Below are 27,612 nucleotides of genomic sequence, written 5' to 3'. Positions count from 1 at the left end.
CACCTTGCAGGGTGAATTCTATAACTGTACTAAATCCACAGCAATCAACCCATAAACCTTGATTGTCTTGACGCGGGACAAAAATCGATTGGCAGAAATAGTTAAGCGCTAATGCAGTAACGATGAGGGAAATATTTATCGCGTATGTGATTCGGTTTAGCAATCTTGCTCCAAATGCAAAATGATGTTGGGAAGAATCATGTTACAATTACCCCACTTTGTAGTACAGTACACTTCTCTCGAATAGAAGTAATATTTACTTCTGATGCTTAGAATAATCGAAAGTGAACCAGAAGATTCCTTGGGATTGGATCCGCAAGCAGAAATTGAAACTATATACGAAAAATTAAGTATTTTAGGCCATATGAATCAAGACTCATAAACTATGAATGACTTTTCTACAACAGGGATTAGACTGCGTAGTGACGCCCCATTACGTGTCTTTGCAACGTTTCAAAAAAGTCCAGTATACTACTGGCTTTTATCTTGATGAAGTGAAAATAGTTTCAATCAATCCCATGGTAAAACCAACAGGAGTGATTGCAAGACAATATACGATAGACGGAAGTGTAAGTTTAACGCATTTTCCTCTTTCATTTTATTTGCATAATTGCACTGTTTAGCTAAATGCTTTTGCTATGGAAATTATTTTTCTCCAGGTTGCTTACATTATGCTCTTTTTATTAATCGGAACCGTTGTTATTTTGTATCTAAACCAAATAAATACTAAAAGAAGAAGGCGAAGAGTGAAAAATGTTGTGCGTAAACAACTTGACCTTACTTTCAAATTATCACCTGCTAATTTTTTTAAAGGTAAGGCCCAAAAAGTATTTATGTTAAATCTATGAATACTGAAATGAAAGCAAAAGCCGATAAGGCTTCAATCATGCCTTTTCCACTGTTGATAAATCTTGCATTTATCAGGTATGTTGATGAAATCTAAGACCAAGTTTTGTAGTCTCGCTACTGTCGCGTTATCAAAAAAACGATTGAAATATGCCATGTGCAAACAACTTGACCTTGTATTTAGATTATTGCCAGCTATGTTTATGAGAGGTAATAAGCCAGAAATGTTTTGCTCAATATCCATGATAATGTGTCAATGTTTCTAATAGCTACGTTCCTGAAATCAAAGACTAAATTGGGTAGTATCGCTACTGTCGCTTTAGCAACATGGCTCTTTGTTTGTCTTTTCTTTACAAATGGATTTCTTTGCTACCAAAAATCGAATATTCCTGTTGAGTACGCAACTCTAGACGATATGACAGACGTCGGAGCTAATCCCAAAGTTATTCCAATTGTATACTATGGAACCGCGATGTATTTCATGTTTGAAGTAAGTAATTATAGGAGAAAATAGTAGCTTAACCTCAACATTGTTAAAGCTGTTAAAAGGAAATACGGGAATTACAATTCTAAACTACTAATAAATATAGACAAAATCGTGATGAAAATGTTTCTAAAATTTAGAAGACATTGGTTACTAGCATGAGAAAATAAGAGAGGATGAAGCGCTTCGTTTGAAGAGTTAGATTTCTACAAGAAGTCATATCTAGTATCTCAGAGAGAAGGTATAAATTCGCCAGATTTCCAGCTTTATCTCCAGTCCAAACGTAGGTCCGGAGTCAATACCCGTCTCTAAATTACAACCAGCATCTCATTGTTTCTTGAAAACTCACGTCAGCGTGACGACGAAAATTACAGCCATATTTTCCGACTGAGGAGAGGCGAAATAGCCCAGCGCCTCTTTTTACGTCCCCCCTTGTATTTTGAAAGGGGGACTGGGACTATAGCGCGCGAATACAAAGGCATCTTATACCTTCTCTCTGAGATACTGATATATCTTCTTGATTTCTACTCCTCTATAGGTCCGACCCCCTCCCAGCTTTTAGAGAGAGAAAATAGTTCCCGCAAAGCAGAGTACGGGTTTAGAGGCGGCGGACCGGGAGCGGCTCCTTCCCCCAGAATCCATTGAGCAGGGCTACTTTCCTAAAACACAATATCTAACCTCTAGGCTCCTGATTGGCTACTTGAAGTTTTAGGGGGGTAAAAAACAGGACGATCCTCAAACGAGGTAAAGTTAAATTTTGACTTAAGTATTATACTTTTCTCTATTTTCTCTTGCTACCAGTTAACCTTTTTGAAACGAATCGTTTGGGGTATTTACTATTTAGAGTTCATCTAGCTATAGGATATCGTTTATATCTGTTACAGATTTCACGGGATAAAAATATGAGGGACATCTACGAAAGAGCGGAAGCTATGAAGAGCATATTCATTAATGGAAATGAGGCCCTTGAACGAGCACCCGATCTGATGGCAAACTCCGAGTTCGCGTTATTTCTTGCCTTGCCTTATTATTATAATTTCGACGTAAACATACTAATCGAGAAGTTTGAGCCGAAATATGATTATCTCTACATATCCAAGAACGTATTCAACTCAATGACTGTGATGCCGTTTCATTGGCGATTCTCAAAGCTATGCATGGAAAAAATCAACATTGGGTATGCATTGCAAAAGATTGAAGATATTTCTAGCGCTATGTTTTACTCTTTTTTCAGACTGTACCGAACATTCGAAACCAAATCATACGAAATTAAAAGCATCAAGGCACAATACAAGTGGGATAGGTATTTGTGGGTAAAACCAGAAGAACATGAAGATGTGATGGAATTTAAGGAAATGGTTTTGCCAGTGGGTATCATCCTCATGGGATCAATAGCATCTACAATCGTCTGTTTATTAGAAGTCATAATATCGATTTATAAAAGTTAAACACACTGTCTTTTTGAAGTGTTGCAGCGAGGCCTTAGATCGTTGTTGGATTCTGTACAACCTTAGAACATTGAAAACCACACGCAGTATTGCAAAATAATTACTACCCTTGTTCTAAATTTTCAGAGGGCATTTTCTATCTTGTGTTGTACGTCATAAATGTCGATAATTATCAGACTTTTCGTGAATTTCTCGGTATCGCCTAAGTAAGATAAGGGACTAGAAGTAAAGTGCTCTAGCATTGGTAATAGATCCTGGCACTAGTGAACAAATTTCAGGATTTTAGCCGCTTCCATCGCGCCTACACTAGAGAGAAAAAAATTGGTCGAGTTCCAAAAATATTTCCTACCTAAAGCCGCGGAACACGGATGCGGGTGCTTGAATCTAGTTCGGCCGTCTACCGCCGCGAGCGTCTCACGTTTTGGAGGGAAAATTCAGAAACCGCTACCAGAGGGCCAACCGTTGGTGTGTTATCAAGAATATTCACTTTCGCCAAGTGAAGAATTTGCATGTTCCCTCGATACTTATAGTCCAATATATTACTTCTGGTAGCGCTTATACCGGTATTAATATTTAACGTGTTTCTATTTACAATTAATTAATAATTTACTTAGCATGTCGAATTGTTAGAATATAAATTTTTAATGAAGTGAAATTGGGTTAATGTTCTCCCCAAGCTATTCTGAAAAATATTTCCCAAAGAGAGAACGTGTGGTTTCTAAATATATCAATTAACATTTTCAAATCACAAACTTATGTTTGTATGAAACTTTTAAAAGAGCTTAGGGCATGAAATTAAATTTGTTATTTTAGTCTAAAAGTAAACTATTGGATTCGTTGTACCATGAATTTTTAACGTTTCGCAAACGTGGTTTTGACGGAAAGCACATTAACTTAAATGAGAAACGCAAAAATGGAAAAGTAACTATTATGTTACATTAAATGAAGTATTGATTATGACTTAACTTAATGACACCGTTGTCAACGTAACGTAACGTATATTGCAACACGCAATAAGGAAATCAAATATTTCACCAAATATAATGTTAAATAACATTCAGTTTAGCGCGTTAGAACTTCAACTGTCGACTTCGCAAGGTATTGAGATAAGCTATTGCCGTATTCATCCTTCATCGAAAAATAGTAAGAAACTCTTGAACATTAAGTAAGGAAATGTGATCTTATACCAACCACTATTTTAAAGTGTTTATGAAAGTGAACTTCTATGAAAGAGGATAGATATTTTGAAAGTCTAAACTAACACTTTGGGTTAAAACTTTTCCTTTTACAAACCGAAAATTAATACATATAGCAAAAGTAAAATTCTTAATTTAGCCTAAAAATTAATTATTGGATTCGTCTTTCCATGAATTTTCGCCAGTTGTAACACATCTTATGATGTATACGTGTAACTTGAGTATTTAAAAAGTTTTTCTGTTTTAGGTTATTGGAAATAATCATGAATGCAACCAATTTATCTGCGTCATTTCTTCAATACAGCATAGTATAACGATAAATTTTTTTAAATGTTCCCGTCTAAAGGTTAATACACTGTTTCTTCAGATTTTAGCAACGTACGCTCCTGTGTACCGAGACTGGACGAATCACGTAATCAATCTTCTAAGAAAGTGTAACAAGACGTAAGAAGTATATTACCAAGCATAGAAATTACTTACTATTACCATAAGCATATTATGATCTAAATTATCAGCGTACTAGCTAAGCTACTCGGCGTTACCAGGTTGGGAAGTAAGTATTTTTTTAAACAGGACATTTGGCCAGTGACCCCCCCCCCGGCCTGAAAAAAAATAAACTGGTCCATGATCATTGACCAGGGCACGTTGTCTGCAAAAACCAAGAAGTGGATATTTAGAATATTTGAGTTTATGTCTGGCCTCTGGTTACCCTTGAATTTTCTTGAATCACCGATTTTATTTTTAAACTGGACCAGGCAGTTATTAAACTGGTCATTTGCCCTGTGCCACCGCCTTATTTCCCATGCTGGGCGTTACCCGAGATTTTATAGAACTGGAAATCGGGGAGGGTTTATATCTGTATAAACACTAAATTTAGTGTTTGGGCTCACCTGCACGATGTTATTTTTAAAGACACTAAACCTTTTTACGAATTACAATTATATTGGAGGTTATTCAAAAAGCTAAAATGTTATGGGTTTAGAATGTGACGTTGTTTACGGGCTTTATGGCTAAGTCATGGAAGAAAGGTGTATGGAAGGGTCCTATAGTGTTAAAGAGAGCGCGTTGAAAAATCGTAACTTCCCCCTTTTCATCCCCTCCTTCCCGAGTTTATCACCAACGTTGAAAGCTTCTGCGCAGTAGTAGAGGCGGTAGAGAGCGGATATAAACAGTGTATCCCTCTCTCTGCTTGCGCGCCAATATTGCGCAGAGCAGTAATCGAGTTACAGCTAGGGCCGAGAGGAGAGGAGAGTTTTCCCACGTGACCCTACATTTCGCGTAGCCGTCTGCCTATTCACCTCACCATTCCATTACACCCTTCTTCCATGGCTAAGCATTCTCGGACTCAACCTTGAGTAACTCAACCAAATCACTTTTAAAACATTCCTCTAAAGCTACTGATAATAACCACGCATTTTGGTGAAATTCGGTAACCAATTGTGACTTTGCATAAAAAACATACGGGGACATACAGTCAGGGACCAAATAAGGCAATTATGTCTTGAGATATTTCATAAACTATATTAGGTGCGCACTTGTAATTAGGAGGTAATGGTACATCCAGTAACCTCTCCTGGTGAGTGAAATGTCAGACTTCTATCTTTACCCATAACGAAGATACAGGGCTATAAAAGTGCCGAACTTATACCCACGCAGTTACTGTTATACTATTCACAAAAAGTTAACTTGCGTTTTACGTTGTGTTAGGGTCACAAAAAAGGGATTGAATATCATAAACAACAATGCAACAGTTGCAGGTCATTTGCTGAAAAATGAGGTAATTATATCTGCTATTCATAATTTGCTTCACACGCATATGTCGTTAATAAAGTTTAGATAGATATTTAGTTAAAAAGGAATGGAAAAATAGGTTTTGTTACTACGTGTAACTTTATCGAGTTGTACAGTGTACACTGCAGTGGCCAAAATTGGGGACTAGGGATTTTGAGTCATCGAGGTTTTGGGGGTTAAAGTTTTTACGAAAATTCTCAGCTTTTATTCACATTTTCCCCCTCTAATCCGAGAAACAATCACACCTGTCTCCACCTGCGAGACAACGGATTACGGTAGTTCCTAATCCATTCCTGGCTAAACACCTTCTAACGTTTAGGGCTACGAAGCCATCGTATCAGGACACTATATTACGTATGATACATTTCACGAAGCACAGTTTTCTCTTGGTTTCTATGCCGAAAGTATGAAGATGATTTCCTTAAACCCAAAACAGCTTCCTCCAAAACTTGTAGCTAATTTATTCATGATTGAAAACGAGGTATCTTATTTTATTCAGGACCATTGTGCTTAAAAAATTCTATTATATATCTAATTAGACTTTTAATTTAAAAGGTTTCAACACTAATTATGGTTTTATTTGTCTTCACGTCGCTCATCATACATTTTCGACGAACCACCACAATATTAAAGAATAAAATGGAAACTTTCAAGATGCAAATTATTTCACTAATCAATTTGTTTCCTTCGCTGCTTTTGAAAGGTCGGTAGAGTGTTTATGAAATAACGGTTATCGAGTTATAACACTAAAATTATTAATTAACTTCTTTATAAAACCGATTTCTATTCATGGTTTTTCTTCGGTAAACTACTTGGAATCTTGTGTATAATAATAATAATAATAATAATTATTATTATTATTATTAATAATACCATGGATATGTATTAATACTACGTTTCATGAATTCCCATTTCTTACGTTCCACAAGACATTTCGCTTAGGCGTCCGTTGAGTAGAGAAAAGAACATGAATTTTAATCCTCCACCCTCGTGAGTGAGACGGATATTCGAATTTTTCTCTCCGAACATGTTAGAAATTTCTAACTGTGCACAAGTCAAGATTCCTATTAGATCTTTAGTTCCTTTCCCCTAGTGACTTATTTACTTCCGACTCAATTTAAAGTCAAGGTGTACTGTACATTCGGTGTACAGCGTTTTGCCAAAATGGGAATTCATAATACGTGTTTACACATATCCATGTTCCTACCACGCGTGGTAAAATGTTTTTGTATTTTTTTTTTCAGGTTCTACCATTGACCCATTGGATTCTTTATCTCGCATGGTTTTCGGGTTTTGGCTGCTTACATGTTTCTTTGTCACCATGGCTGTTTTATGTTTTCAAATTTCGAACATACCGAAAGAGTACGCAATTATTGATACTCTAAACGATGTACTGAATATGGAAGGAGTGATCCCTCTGATTTCGTTAGATCATTACTTGCCAGAAATGCTTAAAGTAAATATGATAAATATCAAGGCTTAGAAAGTTTAGAAGTCTAGAATCATTCCGAAACTTTGGGGCTTGAATTCTTGATTATGAGTGACTTAGATATTTGACACCAATAGCTTCAATGGGGACTACAATCTAGTATCTAGGCTAACCGTAGAGTGCGTGAGTTCCGGATTTAAGGCTGGGAGTAAAAGTTCAAATACTAGAAAACTGGGCTTTCTGAGTCATCGAAAACATTTTTTTTTCGACTCGCGAGACAATAACAAAATGTTACGATCCCTAGTGAAATGAAAAATGTTTTGTCGAGTTCAAATTCTTTCGTTACAATAGGCGTCGCTAAAACCTTTATAGGTAACGAAAGTGTGTACAAACTTATTATTCTATTTCAATCTTCAGTTAATGGTTTTTAGGTTCACGCAATGCAGATTTAACCTTATCAAGAATATTTAACCAAACAAGGTCGTTTCTCCTTTGCACCAAGCCTGAATTAAACTGTAATAGTTAGTTTAGGGCACTGACGGCTAGCTTTGGCATATGGGTATGCATTGAAAACGGACCCACCCGCAAATAAGCCCCAGGCTTAGTGTGAATTTCTCTTAGTAGATAAAGCCTAGATTATAATTCTATTTATGTCACTTAAAAAAATCTTTCTCTAAACTCTACATAATTAGTTCACCAGAGTATGGAAAACCTCAAATATGGTTTGAAAACACTAATCCCTAGAATTAGGTTTTATGTTTTGACTAGAAATTTTAGTTGGGTTATTATTTTTTAAAATTCAAATAGAATTCGCTAAATCCAGTTCGACAAGATGTTTTCAAGAAAGCAGAACGGCTAAAGGGCCTTCATAATCCCAGGGAAGTGTACAACAGAATCCCGAATTTAATGCGAGTATCCGAGTTTGTAACCTTCTTAGCCTTTCCATTCTACTACAACTTCAAGCTCAAGTACATCCTCCCATCTTTGAGACAAGGTGTAGATTACCTTCACATCGGAACCGAAAACGTTGTAGACGCCATGATATCTTTACCGTTTAGTCATTCGCTTTCAAAGGACTGCATGGAAATTGTAAACTATGGGTAAGAAATAACACCGAGACTGCGAGAGGTCAATTAGTATATCTCTCTACGAAGTCCAAACCGTTTGACTGAAATTTTGTAGGAACGTTACTTGGAAGTAGTACGCGTTACGAAACATTGTTACAATCCGCCGATATCTTGAAAAATGGCAGCCAGAAATGTAAAAAAAAACCTTCCCTATACAGAATAACGTTAGTCTTAAGCTTTGGCCACATTGAACTCGCGTTCGCGACTTCTTCTATTCGCATCTTCGCAACAGATCACTAAAAACATTTGCACTTCTGATACACGCAAAAATTTTGCTTTCCCCATTCTGAGAGCCAATAAAGTTTGAGCAATTATTTCATGCGACATCTGCCCTTCTCCATCGACGTTGTACAAAGAGAAAAACGAAACTAATTGCCCCAGCCTTCCTCTCGTCTGCGATTGGTGCTTTTCTCGCGAAGGCGCGAAATTCTTGGCCTAGTCGCAAAGTCGCAAGAAATTTGTATCTTCGCGAGGCGAGGACGCAAAGTAGCGAAAACCCAATGTGAACAGTAGCAAAGCGAAGATGCGAACTCGCAAAATGTGTCAGTCTGGACAGGCCTTTACATTTAACCGATTCTTCATAGCTATGTAGTCTCTGCTACTAACGATCTATATGGGTTAAGGTTCAAAGGTAATTTTTTCGATTTTCTTCGCAGACTGTACCGGACATTTGAAACTCAATGCTTTCAAATCGGAGACATGAAAGGTAAATGGCACTGGGACACCAATTCATGGATCAAGCCAGAAGATGAAGATTTTGTGATGGAATTGCAAGAAGTGTACTTCATAATAGGCATATTGTTTTCCGGATGCCTATTTTCAGCTATTATTTGCGTATTTGAGCTCTTGATCTATTGTCTACCATATCGCCCAAAGAACAGTTTCTACTAAGTAAGACAGAAAATTACTTTATCAAAAAACCTGCGTCCAGTATGAAACCTCTCTCCCCAAATGTTAAGAGGACTTTTGCTCGTATCCATCAAAATTTGCTGTGTTTAAATGCTAATAGTTAGTAAAGGGCACCGTCAGTTTGGACACGAAATAAAGCTAGATTATTATTACTATCAAAACTCAATGTCAAACATCACAGTGAAATTTAAATGTATACCATGTTCACAAAATAGGCAAATAATGATAATGGCATTGCTAAATCCTCGAAATTTTCAAAGGAGTGGTAATTTTGTAATAAATTAATTACAGTATTTTAATTTTGGAAAATACAAAAAATGGACGCGTTGAGATCGTTTAAATGTCAACAAACAGGAAAATTCCGTTAAACCTAGCCACACTTTTACTGACCACTATCCTTCATCAGCCTTTCAAGACCTTTTCCCAGAATGGTCCAATTAAAGATGTGTATAATTTGAATGTTTCAGGTACCTCATTTACCTTAACCACATATTCAAGGAAGAAAAGATTTACCCCATATTAGGAGCAGCGAATCAGTGTGCCTAAATACTTGAACTGCAAACAGCTTTATATTGATCATTTAAATTTGAATCGAAGAATTAGAATAACTAAAAATAAAACCAGAATTATTTGGAAAAAATATATTTATCTGTTCCATAATTTTTGGTTTGAATTATCTTTTGCGATATTTTGAAGTTACGATGCCGCTCTTTAAGAGTCTATATGGAGCAAACGCCAGTCCAAGCTTCATGTCTTCTCCAGAAGATGGCGACACCATTATTACACAGTCATACGACTAGCTATGTCCCTATTTAGTTTCTCTTCTCGAAATATATTTTCGATTTTCAAGTAACTGAACTATATCAGCGGGCTAAGTTTTCACACTTTCAAGTATTTAGCTATAAAACCTCATACTAGTCAAAAATTAAACGCTACTACCCCTTTAATTTGAACTTTCGCAAACATCGAAAAGTCAGTATCTGTTTTAATTAGAAACCCGATGTTTGCGAAATACTCGAACCCATTTTTAAAGTAAATCCAAGCTTGGGAAATATACCGTGCAACCAAGAAAAACTGTCTCAGATTAAAACAAACCCAAAATACTTTTCTATACAATAACGGTGTTAATTAATAGGCAGGTTAAATAGCTTACTTTTGCACAATAATAATACATCAATGTCTACCACTGCCGCTGCAATATCAATTTCATAAATGTTTGTGATGCATTTTGGGAAACTGTCGTTCCAATAATTGCTTCTATTATTTACATTTCATCGCGGTGGAGAATAGTAAAATACAACAGGGTTATAGAACTCTTGTTCTATGGGGACACATGGTGATAAACCAAAGTTACTGTAGCATAAGATTGAAGTTACCATAACTTTCATCATAGAGCAGTCATAATATAATCATGGGTTGCGTTCAGTAATGCTCAACGGAGGCTCCGTTGAATGCGCATTCGCCACTGAACGATTTTCGGAACTTCCGGTTTGACGTCACGATTGTAAGCGAAGAGGCATCGAAGTCATCGGCTGTAAGAGCCGATTACTTCGTTGAGCAACGAATTTGTGACGTAGCAGCAATGGAGGAAACTTATCTCCCTGAACGATTTCGAGAAGTTAATTTGATGGATAATTTCGGAACTATTTATAAAATCGGTGTAGCAGCGACTGAATGCGAATGAATAGTGTCTGTTAATTATTTTATGAAATTTTTTCGATTATATCTATGAAGCTTAAAAAGTTATTGGGTTTTAAAGCTTAAGCCTTGGCTAAGTTACGGGTCAGAGTTTGCTCTTATTTCGGCTAGCAGGCCCTCGCATATCAATTTCCATGAACTGTAAGCAGACGATACAACGCAAAGTTTGCAAAAAACCGTTCAATAGCCTAATACGTCACATGAAATCACGTTGATCAACGGAGCTCAACGCGTTTGGTCTCCGTTGAGCGTTACTGAACGCACCCATGGTGTTTGAATGTTTAAGTATTTGAGCCTATTTGGGGTGACCATTCCAATAATGCTGAGAAGCAAACACTACAGTGGCGAAGACGCCCTCGAAAACTATTTCCCCGCACCAAGAAGCACCGAAAGAGGCAGTGGCCAGACCAAGTTTGATGGGGGGGATGCAGAATCTGAGAGAAATCGGCCCGCTTACCGGGCATATCTAAGGTTGGGTGGGAATCAAAACAATGGGGAAGGAATAGTGGGACTCAATGGTAATTGGCTAAGAAGGGCTACAGACGAACCAATTACAATTGAGTCCGACTATTCATCCCCCATTTTTTGGAGTTCCACCCGACGTGAGCTGTGCCACAGCGCGCCGATCTCTCTCAAATTACGCATCCTCCCCCCAAAGTACTTGGCCAGACTCCTCGTGTATTGAGCGCGGGCTCCGTCTGGTGTTGCCTCTTGGCAGCCTCCAATAGCAGCCCTATCCCTGTGTGCTAGTTTTTAAGCAATGGTCTATTAACAAAACACCCTACTGTTCTGATGAATCACCATGGGGTGGAACAAAGTGGGATAATGTTTGCGTCTTCGTGACACGTGGGTAAATCATTCTTTCGTGTTTGTTAATACTGTTGAGCCATCTCACTAGACAAATGCAAATATGACATGCAGAGAAACAAACTTCCAGCAGCACGGCTAATCCTCAAACCACGAGACACCACTAGAGGTAGCCCAAGTTCACTACTCGGTAATGCCTCTAACGGTGGCTCAAGGCGTGAGAGGAAATTATCCAGTATGTAGGCTTGTCCCTGAAAGTTATATTCTTGGTCGTTGGTCGGCACTACCTTCTTTCTTATGATAGTTATCATAGCGTATTGATACGCATCGGCTTTCCTTATTTTATTTCAATTTTAGCCTGTGAGGTAAAACTATAACCTCTCCACTTCAAAACCATGGGAAAACATATTTTGGAAACTAAATTTTCCCAATAGAACTACCCCATAGTTATACAGCACGGTACTCCCTCTATTATTGATCGGAGGATTTATATCAAAGAATATATTCGTAAGGACTTAAGTATGGCCGACTCGATGCAGAGTCTCTTTTGATTAAAAATTCGAGCTAGGCTTTTATGTAATCCCCGATTTTTCGCTTCATGGCTTATTAGCAAACACTTCAAATTATGTCCGTGTCTAACTAGAGGGAGCGAAGTAAATATCAAGAACCCATGTGAGAGCTGAGAACGCTCAAAGATAGAATAGCATACTACACTCTAAAATATAATGCGTGCCTATATATTGTTTGCGAGGAGCTAGTCATTCACCAAAATTTTGTACACCTGATTTCTGAATGTTTATGTGATTACTGAATGAATTCCTTGATTTCCGTAATTACGATTATTTCCATAATCTTTACACTGATTTCCCATTATTGCCGCAGATTACGTGTGATTTCTGTTTGAATTACAATGAATTCCTGAGATTTTTTGGTGAATGCCGTGATTACGACTGGATTCTTCGTGAATTAATTACGATGAATACAGTGATTGTTTCTATTTCAACTGATTAAGATTTTTATTTGAATTTTCGAATTCCTCGATTGATTATGTGTGATTATTTCATGAAATGAATGATTTCCGATGTGTTTTCAAAAGATTACTTGAAAATCATGTGATTATTTCCGATTTTCTCAAGATTTCAAGTGATTTCCAGTGATTATCGGAGATTTCAGATAACCGTTTATTACCCACAAAATGATTTCGATTACTTATGATTTTCTAAGAATTCTAGAAATCAAGTAATCGATTTCTGCGGTTTTGTACACCTGATTATTCAAGTGACTAACACCTCTATTGTTTGTTGCTTAAAATGCATCCCAAATTGGACATTAACTTAAATGTTTATAACCCATATTGAGTTGAAGTATATTTTTAAGAGATAAGCATAAATGTATTTGATGAAAAACCTGGGAGGGCTTACTAGAAATGAGTGGATGACACAAGTTAGGAAATTTGCGCGTTATCTTTTCATTAGCGTGTCATGTACGAGAAGACCCGAGCTTAGTCTGCCATTCACCCTCCCAACACCAAAAAATTAGTCACAGTATTGGAAGAAAGAGTAGAAAATGTTAGATTTTCTTTAAAATGTTGTTGGGATTTGGACAAGTTTATAACGACCCTGTGAAAGAAGAAGGTACTCATCTAACATCGAGTGACTATTCTCACGTTCTTAGTTCTCTTATGGGTTCTTCTAACTATAAGCATTTGTTAAGGTCCGCTTGTATCGGGAAAATAAATTTATCGAAAAATTTACTGAAAATATTTTTATGAAAGTAAAAAAAAAGAAAAAATATAAAAAATGGACTAAAATTGATTAAAATTAAAACAACTTATTATTATTCATAGTTGAATATAGGTTTCTAAACAATATAAAAGTATAATTCGCCAAGCAAATTGCAAGTACCCCCTTTAAGGGCAAGAAAATAGTGGACTAGCTGGACTAGCAGCTGTATCATATGTCCCAGGCTTTCTATTTCTATCGCGTCAACTTCACGAAATCGTAAAATGAATAAAAAAACTTCCTGAAACAGGCTTTCTTGCAAACAAAGTTAAACATCCTTTGTACTCAAAATTAATAAAAAACTCATTAACTCTCTAAAAAAATCAACGTTTTAATGGTGTGTCTAACTAGCACTGCCACAAACAAGACTAAGCGTATGACGCCTTCCTTTCTATCCCACGTCTCAAAACCATGACTGGCCCAATGAGGCCTGTTATTTAGCCCATTTAAATAATTGAATTCATGGTAACACCAACATTTTCTAGCATAAAATACACCGAGTTGCTCCCTGTTTCATCATTTCCACACTTTTTATGTTAAAAAATTGCTATACAGAAAATGCTTTGCATGGCAGTACATTGCACGGTAAAGTTCTCAACCATAGAAAATGGTCAATGCAAGTCATTGAACAAAACCACACCTACGTTTAATAACATTTTTCCATGAATTATTTTTATCGTAGTGATAAGGATCGCTTTCTTAATGTGCATTAAAACGCATCTAGGTCTCCGTAAGTATAACTCCGTAGTATCAAATTTCTAATAGAAATGAGAAATGTCATTACTCACCAAGTAAGATCCAACGACGTGTTTCTTTCTGGTGAACTTTGCGTGAACCGTACTTCCACCATGACGCACACCGATCCCACATTTCCATTGGCTTTTCTATTTAGTTCTGTTAGCCTCTTGGTTCTTCCTTCAAACTTCGTTGCCCACACAATTGTAATACAGGGGGTCCACCACACTCGCAACAGTTTCTACAATCATTGGTCATGAAACCGCCCCGCATTAACACTTTGCAAAATCGCACAGTACTTCCAATCCGACATTTCCATCGGCTTTTTAAATCAACTCTGTTAGAGTCTTGACTATTCCTTCAAATTTCATTGCCCTTACAGGGGTCTGCCACTCACGACGATGTGTACAATTATAGTTCACGAACACTTTCCAAAATCGCACAGCACTTCCAACATGACGTACGCCAATCCAATCACAATGGCATTAGCTTTTCTGTTTAATTCTGTTCGCGTCTTAATTATTCCTTCAAACTTCATCGCATGGACAATTGAAATACCGGGGTCTGCTACACTTGCGACAATTTCTACAATTATTTATTGTTTATGAAACCGTCCCACACTAACACTTGGCAAAATCGTACACACAATTCAGTAAATAAGGTCTACGTAGTTATCAATCACACTTTACAGCACAAATGACTCATATATTAATATCGTAATCTGAAAATAATACGGGAAAAATATTAATGCGCAGTCTCATTTGGCACTTACACAAGGAAAAAACGCGATTTTACTTAAAAAAAATTGTAAAAAGTGTAACTGCATAGGACAACACATCGATTTTTTTTATTGTACGATAAAATTTTTTGATTACCATAAAAAAATATTGATGAAAAGGGGGCCAAAGTATCGTATCCTGATTTTAGGGTTAAGACAGAACATCCGGTATGCATATAGACCCATAAACGTTAGATAATGCTTAAACGTTACCAGTATATATTTATCAAATATTCACAAATTTTTGGATAAAGAATTGATAAGGTCGAGGCCTATCAGGGATCCTTGCCATGATTCCAGCGGTAAACAACGAAATAGGTAGCATTAAGCTTGAAATTTGTGGAACTAGGTAGCTCTTATTCTAAAGTTCAATTAACTCGGACTACGCTCGGACAAATCAAATATATCAGATTCACTTTGGACTTACCAATTGAAGACGATCAATTGACTTGCCACAAATCAGCCAGGTGAAATTGTATAGAATTATCTCGCGCATAATCCAGTTTTTAAAAGTACCATCGTTTCCCTTTGCAAGCATAGCAGAGAGTGGCCTTGTAGTACTTCCGAATCTACAAGAAATCTGATAAGAAATTTTTAATATTATATAATTTTATGCCGCAATTGGCCAAATAGCAGAAAAAAAATCAAAAATCTATCAAGGTACTATCAAGAAGCGATATCTAGTTTACTAGGGAGAAGGTTTAAGATGCCCAATTATTCGCGCGCCATAGTCCCAGTCCCCCTTTCAAAATACAAGGGGGGACGTAAAAAGAAGCCGGGCTATTTCACCGCTCCTCAGTCGGAAAATACGTAATTTTCGTCATTCGCGTCGCGCTGACGTGAGTTTTCAAGAACCAATGAGATGCTGGTTGTAATTTAGAGGTGGGGATTTACTCCGGACCTACGTTTGGACTGGAGATAAAGCTAGAAATGTGGCGAATTTATACCTTCTCCCTAGTAAGCTAGATATCGCTTCTTGGTACAATATTTTTTTTTAAATTTTTACAAATATTTCGCGTCAATCGTCATCGTTGATTTTTTTCGGGACAAAGTAAAATGACAATAATACAAGGGATTATACTATACATCTTTGGGATTATCCAGCTTTGCTTTCAATACTATAAATAACGCCTCTAGTTCTAAATGAACGGTAATTACAAAACACGTACAGCCCACGTACTATCTAACTGTATAACAGATCTATAAAGGCACTAGGACTTATTTCATCTTATTAGACAAAGTGGGTTTCGATGTATCGTATATATTTAAGAAGATTCAGCACTATCCATCTTAGCCAATTACAAGTTACCCAACCGAATGTTGGCAGGCTGAAGCCAAGGCACCAATCACTTCATTTATCCCTTATAAACATTTCCTGATACCTTTCAAAGCCTACACATACCAAAATTTACCAATGAATGAATGTATATTCGAAAACAGCGAAAACGTGCACCAAAACCGACGCTATGCGGAGTTATACAATAATGCTAACCTCATACTGGAAAATCCGTTTGCTTGTTACCAAGGTGTTGTGGAACACATTACTTGGATGAGATATTTGCGTTTTGAGTCGATATATTTTTGCCAGCTAAATTTGGCAGTTCGAATTGAGGCATATTTTACCTTCGCTAAAAATGTAGTTTTGAAACTCTTAGCAACGCAGGGTAGTCGAAAAAGTTTGGGCTCCCATTTTAGCCCCTGTGTACTGGTGGAAAACTACTGCCAGTCACACACTCTCAGACCCTAAGTAATTCTTAAAATACTTCAATTCTTTTTTCGATAACTTACGATCAAAAAATAATTAATTTTATAAAACAATAATAATAAAATGTTTATAATAATGTTTTAAAGCAGTACAGTGTGTTTCTGGTAAGACTACCAAAAATTAATTGGACGATTTTGAGTCAAAAATGTTGTATGACATTTTTCAGTCCGGGTCACTGTTTTCGAGTTATGATTTAAGTGTTTTAGATATGACCTCTTAATTAAATTATAAACATCTTTCAGTCTCTTACTTAAATTTAAGGGGCCATCCGTAAAATGCAACAATCTTAACTGAAAACATTGGCCCGGAAGGAAAAATGTCATAGAACATTTTCCACCCAAAATCGTCCAAAAAACACCCCTCTCAATTTATGGCAGACTTACCAGAAACTTACAACATATTGCGAAATATTTTGAGAAAAAATAAGGTTTGATTTTAATTTATTTTCTTTATAAACATAAAACCTGTTTGTACTTGCAAAAATGCACCGAATTCTTATCAAAAGTAGTCCTAGACGCTCCATATTTATGGTAATCTGCTGCAAATTTTGACTTGGTGTCCCAACAAATTTACAACTGTTAAGGCATATCTACATACCTTGCTACTTTTGTCTCGCATACAACAAAAAAGTATCTCCTTACTGGTGGCCGCGAGAGGGCGAAAGTCAAAGTAGATTCGTTTCGTTTTCATAAAACACGGACTTACGAACACGAAAATGCACTTTATTCTAGTCTTCGGACCTTTCAAGGTTTGCCTTGGATGGTAAGAATATTTTTCATTCTTTTGTCTTCTTTTGTTTCAGATATTAGATTTCGAAACTCCATGCCGCGGCAAAGAGCGTAAAACCTTAATATATGAAGGCAAAAGTAGGATAAGAGACTAGAAGTAAAGAGCTCTAGCATTGGTTATAGATCCTGGCACTAGTGAACAAATTTGAGGATTATATGCCGCTTCCATCGCGCCTACGCTAGAGAGAAAAAAATTGGTCGAGTTCCGAAAACATTTCCTACCCCCTTCTCCTCAACCTAAAGCCGCGGAACACGGACGCTGGTGCTTGAATCTAGTTCGGCCGTCTACCGCCGCTAGCGTCTCCCGTTTTGGAGGGAAAATTCAGAAACCGCTACCAGAGGGCCAACCGTTGGTGTGTTATCAAGAATATTCACTTTTGCCAAGTGAAGAATTTGGTTACCTCAATACTTCTAGTCCCTTATCCTACTTCTGGTGAAGGTGAAATCTTATACAACTTTCTCAAAACAGAGGGTGTCTCTTAATACATCGGTTTTGGTTTAATTAACAGATATATTTTCAAAACTTGCCAGAAGTTTAAAATTTAAGATGAAAGACCTTAGCGATATTTAAGAAACTTTAATATGAAAATATAGTTCGTTCATTTTCCTTAAAATGGAAGGGCTAGATTGAATGTTACTATTTATGTGGAAAATGCAATTATTATGTTTAAAAATGGGTTGGAAGTTTCCAAACGAGTCAAAAAGGTGTCAAAACGTCTAGTTTAAATTGCTTTAATGCGCTTTGCAATATAGCAGAAGGGGATAATAGAAGAAGTATGACACACTGTATCCTCCTAATTCTTTAGTTATGTGAAATATTTGCTATCTGGCTCAGATGGGAATCGCACCGTGGGGGTGAATTCTATAACTGTTAGGTACTAAATTCTCAACAATCAACCCACAAACCTTGATTGCCTTGACGTGGGACAAAAATCCACAAGCCCATACGCCTTGGCAAATATAGTTAAGCGCTAATAGAATAGTGATGGGGAACTATTTATGGCGTATGTGATTCGGTTTAGTAACCTGGCTCCAAATTCTCTGATGTTGGTAAGAATCATGTGATGTGCGACAAAAATCTACAAACTCGCCTTGGCAAATAGTTAAGCGCTAATAAAGTACTGATGAGGGAACTATTTATCGCGTATGTGATTCGGTTTAGCAACCTTGCTGTAATAAATGTTAAGGGATGTTGGGAAGAATCATGTTACAATTACCCCGTTTTGTGGTACACTTCTCTCGAAGAAAAGTATTATATACTTCTGAATGTAGTCATAAATAAGCTTCTTTTTTTACTAATTTAATCCAAACTAGGGATCAAAAGAATCAACAAGTTTAATGTAATCACTTAATCAGTTGCATTAATTGCAAAAACACGGAATCACAACCATTTTTTGCAATACATATCGACTGATTTGAATCAATCGCTATGGCCATGAACTATATTACGAGACATCAAAAGTGACATAACTTTGATCAAGTATAGATAGCACCGGAATATTAGAATCAAGGCCGATGGAAATAAAAAAATTGGATCGGGAATTGACTTATCGGAGTTTCTTTCAAGCTTACTTGCAGGCTCTCGCGTTGATGATGTAAAGAAAGAGGAATCGCCGCTACGAGCTCTTAAGCTTGATTAGTTTTCCTTAATACAAGGAGATACCCTGGTTCTGGTACGGGCGAGTGTTTTTCCAATCGAAGGATGTCAAAGATGGAAAAATAAAAAAGGAAATAATAAAAAAAGAGTTATAGCAACGAACCTCTTGATCCAAGTCTTTGAGGTCTTAATCAAAGATACCGCTCGACTAAGATGGTACACATATTGAACTAACATAAAATTAGTTTGGTAGAAAACTTACGAGGGGCTTCTAACTCGCAAATTGATGCCAATTTCCCAAAATGAAAATAAATGAATTTCACAATTATTTCCATGTGCATTAATTGCATGAATTACACAACTATTTCCATGTGCATAAATTGCATGAATGCCACAACTAATAACATGAGCATAAATTGCATGAATTACACAACTATATCCATGTGCATAAATTTCATGAATTACACAACTATATCCATGTGCATAAATTTCATGAATTACACAACTATTTCCATGTGCATAAATTTCATGAATTACACAACTATTTCCATGTGCATAAATTTCATGAATTACACAACTATTTCCATGTGCATAAATTTCATGAATTACACAACTATTTCCATGTTCATAAATTGTATGAAATCCACAACTAATTACATGTGCATAAATTGCATGAATGCCAGAACTAATTCCATGTGAATAAATTGCATGAATGATACAACCCATTCCATGTGCATAAATTGCATGAATGCCAGAACTAATTCCATGTGAATAAATTGCATGAATGCCACAACCCATTCCATGTGCATAAATTGCATGAATGCCACAACCCATTCCATGTGCATAAATTGCATGAATGCCACAACTAATTCCATGTGCATAAATGGTATTAAATCCACAACTAATTACATGTGCATAAATTTCATGAATGCCACAACTAGTACCATGTGCATAAATTGCACGAATACCACAACTAGTACCATGTGCATAAATTGCATGAATATCACAACTATTGCCATGTGCATAAATTGCGTGAATATTACAACTTTTTCCATGTGCATAAATTTCATGAATACCCCAACTACTTCCATGTGCATAAATTTCATGAATACCCCAACTACTTCCATGTGCATAAATTTCATGAATACCCCAACTATTATCATGTGCATAAATTTCATGAATTGCACAACTATTTAAAAATCACAGACTGATGATTACATCTAAAACAATAATCCAAGGAGATTTCCAAAAATTCGCATGAATTCCAGTGAATTCCTAAATATTCGCAAGGAAAAACAAAGTATACTGATAAATTACGTAAATTCTTATATAAATTAATTGAACCAATTCGATAATTTCAAGCAGAAAATGACAAATTAGAATAGAATTCACTTAAAATCATTGAATAAAGAAATTCAAATATTACTTCGTTGCAATCACCTGGAAAAGACAAATTCACTGACAAATCCGTGAATACCTTTCAAACTTGATCCATTCACACAGAATGCGGACAAAATCAGGTTTTCCAATTGTGAATTCACATAAAAAAGTAGATTTCAGAACTAAGTAGCGAGTAAGGAATTTACAAGATCGAAAAAGAAATGTTTCACGAAGCCGCAGAAAACAGAAAGACATATTAAGGAACACCTCGGAGAAACATAGCATGCTCCCATGCTTCTTAAAAATCTGAGACGTGACTTTTTGGGATTAAACCTCTTTCCAATTCTTTCAGCGTATACTCGGACCGCTTCAAACCTAATTCACATTTTTTTAAATAATAATTTTATTACTATATTCTGCTAGCAACATAGTACGAAAATCAGATAGAAAGGTGAAAAACAAGTAGTCGGCGATATTAGGTACTGGTACTTCTTATTTATATTTGAGAAACTGTATTGTTTGTTTGTCTGTATGATTGTTTTTTATATATACTTGGGAAAGTATGTTCTTCATAGTGTCCAGAAGAAATTTGATCAATATTGTTACCATAATTTCTTAAACAGTCTTGAGTATAGCTATGAAAACATCTTATCTGTTCTTAGCTTACCAACAATTAAAAACTACTACTCTATGATTGATTTTAAATTTATTTTCAAATTAATTAATAACGTCATACCACTACCAGAACTATTAGCAAAAACTAAACTTTTTAGTTCCTAGGTATTTTAGGATTAACCCTTCTACATTTTATCAGGGATATATTTAATTTTAGAAGTAGGAATGGAGAACAGAGTAATCTGGAGGGTATGAAAGAAGAGGCGGGTCATAGCGGCAGAGGTGAAAAGGAATTACGTATTTTTCGCCGTCCCCGTCAGCAACGTCATGAAAACGTAGTTTAAGTGAGCCAATAAGATCATTTAAAATTTTCGTTACGTGTTGGAGGGAGGGGCTCTATACTGGGCTATGAGCCGGACTGAAGTAAATACTAACCGTTCTCCATTCCTACTTCTAAAATTAAATCTATCTCTGATTTTATGTAGTAGGTAAACACTTAAAACCTATAAATCGGATGCAAAATTATTTTAACTACTTGCCAAAAAATTTACATTTTCTCTTTTCGTATTGAGAATATACGATAAAGAGATCAGTATTATTTCAATTATAACAATACATTTCGAAAGCTACACCAAAAAAGACTACTTCTATTGTTCAGTTTGTCGCCTTAGTTCTTATTTTTCTGTACATTCACGTGAGTTCTTGTAACGTTTTATGTACACAATAAACCAAAACTTATTTATCATTATTACTATTATTTTTTCAAAAGAAACAACCTCTCGATTACTATGTACCAGGGATAGATTTAATTTTAGAAGTAGGAATGGAGAACAGTTAGTATTTACTTCAGTCCGACTCATATAGCCCAGTATAGAGCCCCTCCCTCCAACACGTAACGAAAAGTTTAAATTATCTTATTGGCTCACTTAAACTACGTTTTGATGACGTTCCTGATGGGGACGGCGAAAAGTACGTAATTCTTTTTCACCTCTGTCGCTACGACCCGCCTCTTCTTTCATACCCCTCCGTCCCGTGGAAGGGGGTCCAGGACTTTGATGCGCGCCCCCCAGATTACTCTGTTCTCCATTCCTACTTCTAAAATTAAATCTATCCCCGATTTTATGTAGTAAACACTTAATACCTATTAATCGCATGCAAAATTATTTTAACTTACGTGCCTAAACATTTAACAGTTTCTGTTCTTCTAGTATTGAGAATATACGATAAATAGATCAGTACTATTTCAATTTTAACAATATATTTCGAAAGCTACACCAATAAAGACTACTTCTATTGTTCAGTTTGTCGCCTTAGTTCTTATTTTTCTAAGTACATTCACGTGAGTTCTTCTAACGTTTGTACACAATAAACCAAAACTTATTTATTATTATTATTTTAAAAGAAAGAACCTCTAGATTAGTATGTACATTGGTAATTATCTAAAAGATGGTTATTCTAAACCCGTGCATCATTACAACGTCCTGTTGGATTTCGAGTTGAAAGCTCTCAGCTTAATTCGAATACAATTATCCTTTAGGCCTACTGATTTCACTATAAACTAAAGCTTAAATTTGAATGAAACAACTTACGAACATAATTAATAAGCTGGGAAATTGTTCGAGAAAAGTTAATTCGCGTCATTGTGAAAAATCATATTTCAAGCGTGGGTTAGAACTTTAGGCTCTTTTAATGAGTTCTTCTGCTTCTGCAGAATCAAAAATAAAAGAACTGACTTTATAAAAGTTTCAGAGCTTCAAACTGTCTGTTACTTTGGAAAGTTTAAAGTTTTAAACCATAAATTTAACTCTTTACTTACCAAAGGGCAGAAAACCTTTCCTCCAAGATTTGAAAATTAAAAGCAGACAGACAAAGAAGAAAAGTTCAAAAGAAGATCGGAATATTTTCATATTTTATATAGAGAAAGCGTTTCAAATTAAAATTGTTAAAAAGATAATTTACGACAAGTAAATGCTCAGTTTCATAAGGCTATCATATTTTCCACAAGTATAGATCGTAAGGATAATTGCTAGGAGTACCCTTCTTTTATGTTAAATGAAGGATGTTTCTTGGCGAAATATTTCTTGTATGTCTACATATGTCTCCTAGTGAAAATTTCACTATTCAGCGTCTATTCTGAACTCCATCTCAGTCCGTAAGATGTCTTAAACACACCAATTTTACCTTGCCAAAGGAAGGAACCAATCAGAACTCGTCTACGACGGCGGAGCTAAAACTGGACTTTGCTAAGCTTTGGGGCCAGTCAACTCCACCCCTCGACCAGAGGAACATCTAGTGGCATTTGCTTAAACTAAACCACTGCCGAGACTTGATTTAAAGCTAATTGCAGACCCATACTTAAGCATTATAGGGTTGTATTAGTATTTATTCTTACTTCTATTAGAAATATCAATATTATCTTAAAGGTATTTTAACTTTACACGGTTCCTGATTTTGGAAGGTACCGGAAGTGAAATACTCTAACCTCTATCAGAAGTTTAACCACCCTCCCTCTAAGTTCAAATCAGACTCCTATCGCAGCCCGGAGTTAGCGATGAATTTATCTATCGCTGGGACCACAATGTTATTGCTAAGCCTAGTCTGAAACTTAAAATTCAAGCGTGCGAAGCAACCTCTTACGTAATTATGACGCAGAAGGGGAAAGAAAATAACTCCCACGCATTTTGAGTGTCACAATTGATTCACGTGTGAACCATGGATTAACTAATGCTAGGGATAGTTCGTTCCCCCAAAAGATAAAGCATGCATATTCGAAACGAACCCTAGCAGCAGCTACTATCCCTAACAGGAAGTTATAAGAAAATTGGACCAAATATCACGTGTTCTATGACGTCAAAATTGAAATCCTGCCTAAATTGGGCAAAAACGATTTATTTTGCCTAGAGATGGCGCTATATCTACATCCGTTTTGGTCCAATAAATTGGGGGAATGAAGAGGAGAATCAAGGAATAATTCGGAACATGTAGTTGACGATAGCATTACATGGGAAACACGGTTTGTGAACAATCCCTAGAGTTAGTTAATCCATGTGTGAACCACTGGTTTTTACATTATTTCAAAAAATTATATCTTGGTGAAACATAAACCGATTTTAACGAAACTTGTCTTAATTTAAAGAAAAATACTCCCTACCTTATTAAATTAGACTTAAGTGTATTTGCCCTCTAACACTTATAAAGTACAAAACATCAACTACAAAAAGTTATTATGAGAAAATAATGCCATCATAACCTTGAACAATTATCTTAATGAAAGCCCTAAGTTGGTTCTGAACTCCAAGATGCATCTACCGCCTCGAATTAAATGAAAGGCCTGTATTATGGATTAATTTTCTAGCAAACGTTTTAATAATACGAGAGATGAGACTCTGCTGTCGAAACTGCCAAGATCTTCAATAAAACTCCGGTAAAAGTCGAACAGCAATTTCTGAAATATGTATGTCCAATGGAACGCCCGGCTAGACTAGACAGCTAGTAAGTACTTTATAAGTTGCTGAAACTTTCAATTTTAATGTTCGTTCTTAGAGTCAGTGAAAAGTTGAATATATATATTCGCCTCCTCTCTCTCTCTCTCTTATGTAAGGCCAAGATATAAGCAACCTAGGTATCTCAGATTGATCAGTCGAATGGAATAAAAGACTTACGTGTCAGCGCATTTTCCGATGCGCAACCCTCGGCCGAAAAGGGAATTATCGATTTTCTTCTATAGATTGTTTTACAAATTCTGGCAAACACTGAAAGACCAAGAGCCAGGGTCAGCCACATAGATCTAAAGTGTTCCAACATGCATTATTTACGAATTATCCTCCTATTGTATACTACAGGTATGAAGTGACGAAGGTGAAACGTCAAAGATTCTCGTGAGGCGCTGTCAAAGGCTTAGTACAAACGAAATAGACCCAACCAACCAACAAACAAGTTGGCTTGGTATCGTCTCCATTGGTTAGTCCATCACGTGACTAACAAAGTTGACTGCTGTACCATCTGTCCTTGAGCGACGAAAATAAATCTCTTATTTTTCTGATTGGATTAGAGTCTGACTCTTGGGGTAAAACAGGTTCTGCGCGTGGCAAAATCAAGCCAATCAGGTTATCCCTTTCTCGCCTCAAAACCCGCGAACGAGATCTGAGCCGCTATAAAAATTCAAAAGAACTGTTGATTGGGTCTATAGGAAGGACTGCAAAACCGATTGTAGTCAATTCTCGCGTTGTTATCGCGCTAGCTCTCAATAAGTCTCTAGAATTACGAAGTACAAGTAGTGTCATACTTATGGAACATATCTTATAAACGTATGTAGAGAATTACTGAGATAATTGACTACACTCGGTTTCGCAGTTCATCTTCCTACGACGTTTCACCCACGTCACTTCAAGACATTCTCTCAGTAACCATTGAGAACATATCTTATGAACTTATTGTATTATCAAGTAACGCCAGGACAAAGAAGAATGGCGAACGTGAGGTTGAAATGTACATGTGCAAAAGAAACATCCATCAAATGGTTAGCTAACTTAGTTTTGGATTATCAAAGTTTGGACGCTATTTGTGTACTAGTCTAGAGAAGGCTTCTTATATGTATATTTATACTCCTTGTCTCAAATCTGAAGGTCTACCAAAAATCTTCGTGGCTGTGGCCATGGAGCGTTAAGTAGCCGGATCAATATAAGTGGGACGATATCCGATAAACCAATGTAGCCACCATCATTAGTTGTAACCCTTGGGTTCTACTGTATTTATGTATAAAACGAACAAATGTTACATAAGGAAAAAATAAAGGAATTTCACGAGGATGTGGTTACGTCTTATTCGGGTAAATAAGATGGGAAGTACATAATACATCTTTCGGTGAAGTAAGTCTACTTCCATTTTAGTTCAATCCATTTATGGTGTGTATATTAGAAATACACACACGACCAAGGGGAGGCGTGGTTCAAAAGAATGCATCTAATACCAGAGGTCGAAAAAGAGCATATAGAATTGATCATTATTTTAATGGACATAGCTTAGTTAGAATCTAGTACCAGACTTTTAAATTTTGTAGCGAAAATTCGTCTGCTTAATTTTTGTTCTAAAACTGCACTAGGGCATTTTAATATTAAATTTTCATTCGAGGATATGATTAGTATATATATATGGCATAAGCGAATCATCCTCTTTAAGTATCCATCTGAAACGTTTCCTGCCCCTTTTCTTCACTTCAACGCTTCCAAGAGATCTGGTTCCAAAAAAACCACGAGATTTTTTTTTTCTTTCACTATTTTTTACGTGGATCACGTGGTACTTTGCCACTGCTTACGTTTCGAAAGAAAAACAGGGCAAAAAACTAATACGTGTTTTTACAATCGTGTTTTAAGCTCTTGTATAGAATATTTTGGGAGAGAAAATTACAGAACGAAAACCTCGCCTGTAACCGAGGAGAATGTTTTTATCACCTCTCGTGATTTATACCAAGAGTACACTAAAGGAAGGCTTTCACGGTGATAGTGTCTCATATAATTTAATACCAGCTTAGGGTCAAACGAATTATAGGCTGCAGGGGGGGAGAGACTAGTTCTCAATAGACCTCATTCAGACATAGAGACTATGTCATGTCATTATGTTATGCTTACGTTAAATATATCATGAAAGATAACCAACCAGCTAGAGAATAATGAAATATGCTAGGGAGAATTTAGAATCTTAGTCTCTTCATGAATGAATTTTTGATATGGCTTATATGAAGTAATGCTCTGTAACGGTGTAGGCCAAGTACAAATTTAATTATTAAATACCATTAAAATATATAGAAGCTTCCGGCTACTCAACTGAAAGTTCTTATTTACGGCCCACGACATTAAATTAAAATTAAACACACTTTGAAAAGTCAGACAGGAGTTCTAAGAGATATTTTACAAAATACCAAGTTTTATGACAAATTTGTCAAATAATTTTAAAAGGGAGACGCTTTACAGGCCTGAGGATTGAGACAAGGCGTACACAATGAAATTTATTTGGTAAATTTGGCCTTCAAGTCAAGGTGACTGACTTGTACAAACATCAAACATACCGTGTGTGTTTGATTAGCCCCGAGGCTACTTTTCTATTGTGAAACCATATTGCTGCACTAGAAAGGTGTCAGATTGAAGCCCTTATTCATTGATTTAAAGGAAAGATTCAGTCTAAAATTATCTGGATTTTAAATCATGTATTTCTGCTAATAATTATCAAATTTGAACTATGTCTTATAATTAACAAACACTGGGTTTACACATTACCTTTGGAAAATTCCCTCGCTTTTACCAGCAATTTACCTGCTTGATTGCCAAACAAGGATAGTCTCTGCACAACGGGTTTGCTAAATAAAATCTATAGAATCTAATTAACAATGCAATTTGAGAATTATAAGTTATTAATTAGCATTAATGAATGATTTTAGCCTAA

The 27,612-nt window shown here is 36.2% G+C and overlaps 1 protein-coding gene and 1 long non-coding RNA gene across 3 annotated transcripts in view; one reads left to right on the top strand and one right to left on the bottom strand.

Annotated features, from left to right (window-relative positions):
• LOC149616227 (uncharacterized) overlaps positions 1 to 27,612 on the bottom strand; it is a 236,414-nt gene that overhangs the window by 168,189 nt on the left and 40,613 nt on the right. Inside the window, exons 2-4 of one of the 2 annotated variants that reach the window (XR_016375870.1) lie at positions 15,457 to 15,609; positions 14,898 to 14,972; positions 14,305 to 14,818 (exon numbers count right to left, since the gene is read on the bottom strand). This is a non-coding gene — a long non-coding RNA (uncharacterized LOC149616227). Of the gene's footprint in view, positions 1 to 14,304; positions 14,973 to 15,456; positions 15,610 to 27,612 lie in introns of both variants that reach the window. The other variant, XR_016375869.1, reaches the window with a different exon arrangement.
• On the top strand, positions 109 to 1,427 carry LOC149616229 (uncharacterized). Its single transcript, XM_089856171.1, has 5 exons — positions 109 to 569; positions 660 to 813; positions 925 to 1,056; positions 1,116 to 1,336; positions 1,386 to 1,427. The coding sequence occupies exons 1-5, from the start codon at positions 390 to 392 to the stop codon at positions 1,425 to 1,427; spliced, it is 729 nt and encodes a 242-aa protein (XP_089712297.1). The 5' UTR covers positions 109 to 389.

The sequence above is a fragment of the Phalangium opilio genome, unplaced genomic scaffold (assembly GCF_054372755.1).
Source record: "Phalangium opilio isolate 3A_F unplaced genomic scaffold, DU_Popi_V2 ptg000217l_1, whole genome shotgun sequence".
Taxonomy (NCBI): domain Eukaryota; kingdom Metazoa; phylum Arthropoda; class Arachnida; order Opiliones; family Phalangiidae; genus Phalangium; species Phalangium opilio.
This window is presented reverse-complemented; position numbering and strand designations above follow the sequence as displayed.